A 7,519-nucleotide genomic window follows, 5' to 3' on the forward strand; every position below is an offset into this window, starting at 1 on the left:
GAGAGCAGAAAGGAAATGCCTAAGAAAGGAAAGATTGGTAAAATTTACATTGAAAAGAAAGCAAATGACTGAGGAAAGATAGATTAGATCCCAGGGAAGAAATGGGATAAAGCGTGAGAGTATTTAAGTTTCTTGGAGAATATTAGCAGAGATTTTAAGGAACAGCTGCTTATGGGGAGAGACGTTGAAATGACAGATCGGAAAAAGCTACTTTACAAGTTTTGCTCTACATTAAGGACGTATCTGCTCACCACACACACCACACACACCCAGTTTTCTGAAGTAAAGATTTTAATTGCTTTTCATTATTTTTCGGGACTGTTTTCTCTGAATTTTACATTATGCTAAGACTGGGCCACAAAGGGCTTGACTTAATTCAGACTACCGAAATAGTCAGGAACACCAGGATACATTTTCTATTCTGACATTTTCTATAGACATAAGCTAGTGACCCCTAATTTTAAGATTATTAAGAAGGTTGTTTTTTACTCCCCCCCCAGTTTTACTGAGAAATAATTGGCATACAACACTGTGTAAATTTAAGCACACAGCATGATAGCTTGATTTACATATATTGTGTGAAATGATTACCACGATGGCTCAGCTAACATCATCTCATATAGGTACAATAGACAGAAAAGGAAGAAGAAAAGGAAAAAGAAACATTCTGTGATACAAACTTTTAGGACCCTCTTAACATTTGTACCTCTTGACTACCTTACCGCAAATCCCCCTCCCCTCATTCTCTGCCTTTGGTAACCACAAGTCTGATCTCTTTTTTATGCATTTAGTTTTTGTTTTTTGCTTTTCTAGGTTTCACATATGAGATCATACAGTATTTATCTTTTCTCTGTCTGATTTACTTCACTTAATGTAATGCCTTCAAGGTCCTAGGAAGGTTTTTTTAAAATCAAATAGGGAAAATGTTAAGGGACGAAGCATTTTTTTAAAAAGATGCACATTTGCAGTTTTAATAATCTCGTGAAATTTAGGAAAAACTCTACTATGAAGCATTTAACATTGCCACTCCCCTGAGATCTTCCTGAAATCAGAAACTCTTTTTGCCACAGTCTTTCAGCATGTTTCTTATATCTGTTACTGCACTTAATTCATTCTGCCTAGCTTGTTTTTCAAAGAAATTTCTTACTATAAAAGCAGTATATATTGGCCTAAATTTATTCTTTTCCCCCCAGCTTTATTGAACTATAATTAACAAATAAAATTGTAATATATTTTCTATTATGTATATAATAATATATTAAAGTACACAGCGTGATGATTTGATAATATACACTGTGAAAGTGTTCCCACAATCAAGTTAATTAACACATTCTCCGTCACCTCACATAGTTACTGGTTTTTTTTTTGGTGGTGATAGAACGTTTAAGGTTTACTCTCTTGGCAAATTTCAAGTATATAATACAATATTATTAACTATAGTCACCATGATGTACATTAGATTCTCAGAACTTATTCATCGTATAATTGAAAGTTTGTACCCTATTACCAACCTCCCCCATCACACCACCACTACCACCACCCCCTTGGCAACCACCAATCTACTTTCTGTTTCTATGAGTTTGGCTTTTTTAGATTCCACATATAAGTAAGATCATACAGTACTTGTCTTTCTCTGTCTGACTTGTTTCACTTAGCATAATGCCAAACTCCAGGTTCATCCATGTTATCACAGATGTCAGGATTTCTTTCTTTTCGTGGCTGAATAATATTCCACTGTGTATATATACCACATTTTCTCTATCCATTCATTCATCAGTGGACACTTATGTTGTTTCCATGTCTTGGCTATTGTAAATAATGTTGTAATGAACATGGGAGTGCAGATATCTCTTCAAGGTAGTGATTTCATTTCCTTTGGAGCTACACCTAGAAGTGGGATTGCAGGACCATATGGTAGTTCTATTTTTAATTTAGCCTGGATTTATTTTTTTTTAATTTTTTTAAATTTATTTTTATTGAAGTATAGCTGTTTTACAATGTTGTGTTAGTTTCAGGTGTACAGCAAAGTGATTCAGTTATACATACATATATTTTTTTTGTTTTTTTGACTTTTTTTAATACAGCAGGTTCTTATTAATATCTATTTTATTCATATTAGTGTATATATGTCAATCCCAATCTCCCAATTCATCTCACCACCACCACCCCATATCTTCTTGGTTTTAGATTCTTTTCCCTTTTAGGTTATTACAAAATATTGAGTATAGTTCCCTGTGCTATACAGTAGGTCCCTGTTGGTTATCTGTTTTATATATAATAGTGTATGTATGTTAATCCCAAACTCCTAATTTATCCCTCCCCTGCCCCCTTTCCCTTTTGGTAACCGTGTGTTTTCTATGTCTGTGGGTCTATTTCTGTTTTGTGTATAAGTTCACTTGTATCATTTTTTTTCTTTTAGATTCCACATATAAGTGATATCATATGATATTTGACTCTGTCTGACTTACTTCACTTAGTATGATCACCTCCAGGTCCATCCACGTTGCTGCAAATGGCATTATTTTATTCTTTTTTATGGCTGAGTAACATTTAGCTTGAATTTATTCTTAATTGCGCTCATTGAAGACAGAGGCCATACCTTATTTATAAAACAATATCATGGCAATTAACAGCACAGGCCTTGAAGTCAGACACCTGAGTTTGAATCTTAGCTCTGCTACTCCTCACTTAAAATACCAAATAGTTTTCTGCGGTTGTTACTGTTGTTTAACTTTGTTTAGTCTCAGTACTCTCATCTATAAAATTGAGATAATTAAAGCTATTTCTCTCAGGGAAGTTGTGAACATTAAATGAAAAGATGTATGAAAGCGTTTAAAAGAATTCCTGGCACACACGGTATTCAACCAATGGTAACCATAATTAACTATATGCCTACTTTATTATTATTATTATTATTAATTATTATTATTATTATTATAGGGATTATTGAATCCCTACCATGTAGCACAGAAGGATTTGTTGCTGAACAACAAATCATGGCTAAGGTGAGAGAAGAAAACCACGGAAGAATCCAGGGGCTGGCAACCTTGCTTTACTATACCTTTATTTTTCTCTGTGACCTTAATATTTGGAGTCCCAGGGTGTGTAGTGGGGTTTTGGGGCCTGCTTCTAGCCCAGATGAGCCTTATTGGACGTGGGCTAGGAGGAAAGAGTGTCTTCTGTTAGTACCAGGGCCTCCCTGGGTGTTCTGAGCCTCTCAGGGGAATTGCAATTCAATCTCCAGTTCCTTCTCCCCTCCTTGCCTCACCCCACAGTGTCTCTGGAGAGTCTCCTGGTGATGGGAACTTCCACTGACTAACCTGCATCTTCAGTGGGGTCCCCAGGAGTTGGGGACTCTCTTAACACCACTCCTGCACGAAGCACTTCTTATTTCTCCAGGTCAGAAAGAGTTTCTCCTGTTATAGCACTTGGTACTTATTCCCCTGTTCTAGCTACTGGCTTTGTGTTGTTTCCCCTGTGAATTGCTAGGTGTCTGAGAGCAAAGTCTGGCTCTGGTTCCTGTTTGATCAGTACAGTGAGCTGTACGTATGTTCCCAAGTAATAACTGTTACATTGAATTTTACTGAAGCCGGTCTTGGGATTGCAGCATCCAGCTGAGCGATAAGCCCAGACCTTGCCCTAAAGTCTAAGCTGCTACCCTGACCCCAGAGCTTTAAGATACAAACTTCTCCCTATAGGAGAACACAGCCTCTGGGCAATTAACAGCCTAGAGTTCATTATTTGACTCATTGTAAGAAGTTCCTAGCAATAGATTTCAAAAAGCTAGCAGGAATGCAGAAAAAAACAAAAACAAAAACCCTTTATTTAGGTGATAGGGATTTACAAAATATTAACATCAAACATTTTCCTCTTCATAATTTAAAGTTCGATTTTTTACACCACCCAGCTATTACACAGGAGCATGGTGGAAATTCAATACCTGTAACAGCTGGAAACAGTCTGAAAGAATTCTGACTCTATTAGCAGAAGAATTCTGACTCTATTACTTAAACTTTTTCCAGTAATATAAAAATAATAAGGCAAGAATTTATTTGGTCTCAAATATGATTATTCTGAATCATCCAACATGCACGAAATTGTAAAATTTTCATTCTCAATTATCATTACTACATAGTTTGCTAAAGTGCCTGGCCCCAGATAATATTTTCTAGATATTATTCTGAGTTGTTTAATGGAATTTAGGTGAAATAACATTTCAGGAAAAGTTTACCAACTCAGCAACTTGCTTTTCTCACTTGGCCTGGAGAAAAAATTACCCTTTCAACTTCATCAGCATCTCTTTCCCCACTTGGACCTCAGTTTTGCTTGAAGAATGCTAATATGTCTCCTCTTGATTTCATGTGGCTTTTCACAAATCCAGTTAACTTCCGGAACCCCTCCATCAGCCCGTCCCCGGTGACAGCACAGCAGGGCTGCACGTACCAGTTCCGGTCACTGCAGAGTTGCTTCACTTTGAACATTCTGGTGATGTCCTTGGCACTCAGAGCACCAGGCACGTCTTGTTTGTTGGCTAACAGGATAACAGGCACATTTTTAATGTGCTCATTCTTCAAAATCTGCTCAAATTCTCGCCTGGAGTCTTCCAGTCGCTGTGTATCTGTACTGTCTACAACATATACCAAGCCATCGGTGTTCTCACAGTAGAGGCCCCACACAGTTCTCATTTTTTCCTGTCCTCCAACATCCCAGACCGTAAGTGGAACACCCTTTTCCAACTCAATCATCTCCACGTTGAAACCAACTGTTGGGCTGGTCACAATATCCTTAGCAAGCTTTAATTTGTAAAGGAGAGTAGACTTCCCAGCAGCGTCAAGTCCCAGAAGAAGAATTCGGGCTTGCTTGGCTTTGGGGTTTTTAGAATTCAATAGACCCATTTTAGGCTTTTTTTTTTTTTTCTTTGAAGACCTTTTCTTTTCGCTGGAGCCAGTGTTTCCTCTCCAGGTCTTGCATGAAAATGTTAAGAGGAAAGAAGAGAGCAAATGCTTCATGTTATAGTCTAAGAATAGGAACTTGCGTGCATTTATGTTGTAGATTATCAACTTGATTATGGGCAAACAGTGTTTCATTTGCAGTCCCAACCAATCCTGAGGTATCTGTGATGTGAGTAACCAGCCAGTGTCATAGAAGCTCAAAGGGGAAATTCTTTGTGAGTGAGTAGGACTTAGGAGGGGCCTGCCTGTGTGACACTGCAGCTTGTTCTCTTCCAGATGTTGGAAGTCTAGGGTAATCAAAGGTTTGGATATGCAGGGGAACATGGTTTGGTAGCGGGATAAAAACTTAACTTTACAAGTGGTTTGTAGAAATTCTCTAGTTATTTGACTATTTATCTTATCCCAGTTGTAAATAAGTAACCAGACTTCTGAAGCCATGAAGAGAGAGTTTAACCTCACACTGCCCTGAGCAGTATCTTTAGTACTTTCCAGATTACTCAGTAGGAAACTTTAAACCATCCAAAGTTATCTGAACCTTACTTCCATAATCATATAGAGAATCACTTCTTTAATCTTCTAGATAGAAAGTTTACACTATTCACAAGACCAAATTTACAGGAGGGGGAAGTTTGTAACACAAACACTTTTAAAAGTAAGCAGTCTGATTAAAGGTGGCGAATGAATATATTTATCTCCTCTCCTCAAGACTCCACCAAAATGATGGTAAAGGAATAAAAAGAACATATAAACTCATATCTAGAGCAGGAGAGTCCATCAGAGGGTGAGAGATTTCAACAAAATTCTGGAACGTGGAATATAGATAGAAGATGAATGGTAACTAATGCAGCAGGATAAAGCTGAGGCTTGGAGTACTGATACACAGGATACAGAGGGAAGAGGCAAAATGAGCAACTAAAAACAGGGTTAACTGAAAGTCTGAATAAGGAACAGAAAACACACACACACACACAGACACCTCTGCTGGGTGACAATTTAGAGTGAGATGTTACACCCTGGGCCAAAAAAAAATCTTTTCTAAAGAAATTGTATGATGTCAGAGAAGAAACCTTCATGTTTTGACAGTTGGGAGTTTCCACCTCATAATGCCTAATTCAACATTTAATTAACCTATAGCCAACCTGGCAGTTGGCAAACCTCACCCATGTACATGGAGTTCCCAGTCAGCTTTCAGTGTACAAAGGTTTTCATACTTAGTACATAACATGCCTCTAATATAATGAAAGACCAAGATAAAAATAAGAAGGTTTAAAGAAAGCTTTAACAGAGGTAATGCAGGGAACAGAAGAAAATGTTCAATAAGTTCTAATTAATATTTCCATAGAGATTTGCAAAGATATTGCATCCATAAAACAAGAAATGGATGCTATTTAAAAAGCCACTCAAAAAACAAAAACAGATCTCTTGAAAATTAAAAACATGGTTTCCAAAATTTAAAAAGATCAATAGGGACTTCCCTGGTGGCGCAGTGGTTACGAATTTGCCTGCCAATGCAGGGGACACGGGTTCGAGCCCTGGCCCGGGAAGATCCCATATGCTGCAGAGCAGCTAAGCCCCTGCGCCACAACTGCTGAGCAACCCCCTCTCGTCATAACTAGAGAAAGCCCGCACACAGCAACGAAGACCCAGTGCAGCCAAAAATAAATAAATAAAAATAAATTTATTAAAAAAAATAAAAATAAAAAATAAAAAGATCAATAATAGGTTAGAAGAAAATCCAGACATTTCAAAGTCTGACTTATAGGACTTTATTCCAGAAAGAACAGAAAATATGCAAAGAGGAAATTATCAAAGAAACAATATAAGACTATTTTTCAAAGCTAAAGAATAAACTCTCCAGACTGAAAGGCTTCCCTCAATGCTTAGCAAGTTGATTTTAATTTTTTTTAAACTTAAAAAAAAAAAAAAAAAAAATATATATATATATATATATATTTTAATTTGGCTGTGCCGGGTCTTAGCCGCGGCACACGGGATCCTCGTTGGGGCATGCAGGATCTTTAGTTGTGGCTTGCGAACTCTTAGTTGCAGCATGTGGGATCTAGTTCCCTGACCGGGGATTGAACCCCGGCCCCCTGCATTGGGAGCACAGACTCCCAGCCACTGGACCACCAGGGAAGTCCCAGCAAGTTGATTTTTAAAAGAGCTGTATATACTAAGGCATAAAATACACATGTTTTATTTTTATTAAAACTAAAATTTTATTTTTTAAATTAAGTAGACTATTCTGGGTGTAGAAAGTACACTTATGAAGAAATTATGTAAACCTTTAAAAAACTATTAAATTCTTAACCAACTCCCTGTATCTCAGAAACCAGAGATAGCATTTTCATTCATTTATTCATCCATCCATTTATTCAGCAAATGTATATATTGATTGCCTACTGTATGAACTACCATGTGCTAGATTCCAGGGAGGACACAAAGATAAACTAGACCTTCCCTTAGGTGGCTTTCATTGGGGAGAAGTTTAAAGATATGTGAATAAAAATAATAATACAAAGTTTTAAAAAATATAAATGCTATAAGAAGAAAAAAGCTAACATATT

General features: G+C 37.1%; 1 protein-coding gene across 1 annotated transcript; it reads right to left on the reverse strand.

Moving 5' to 3' along the window:
- Positions 1 to 4,316: 4,316 nt before the first annotated feature.
- ARL14 (ARF like GTPase 14) lies at positions 4,317 to 4,895 on the reverse strand. The gene has a single exon (XM_060297611.1). The coding sequence runs from the start codon at positions 4,893 to 4,895 to the stop codon at positions 4,317 to 4,319; it is 579 nt and encodes a 192-aa protein (XP_060153594.1).
- Positions 4,896 to 7,519: the final 2,624 nt, after the last annotated feature.

The sequence above is a fragment of the Globicephala melas genome, chromosome 4 (genome assembly GCF_963455315.2).
Source record: "Globicephala melas chromosome 4, mGloMel1.2, whole genome shotgun sequence".
Taxonomy (NCBI): Eukaryota; Metazoa; Chordata; class Mammalia; order Artiodactyla; family Delphinidae; genus Globicephala; species Globicephala melas.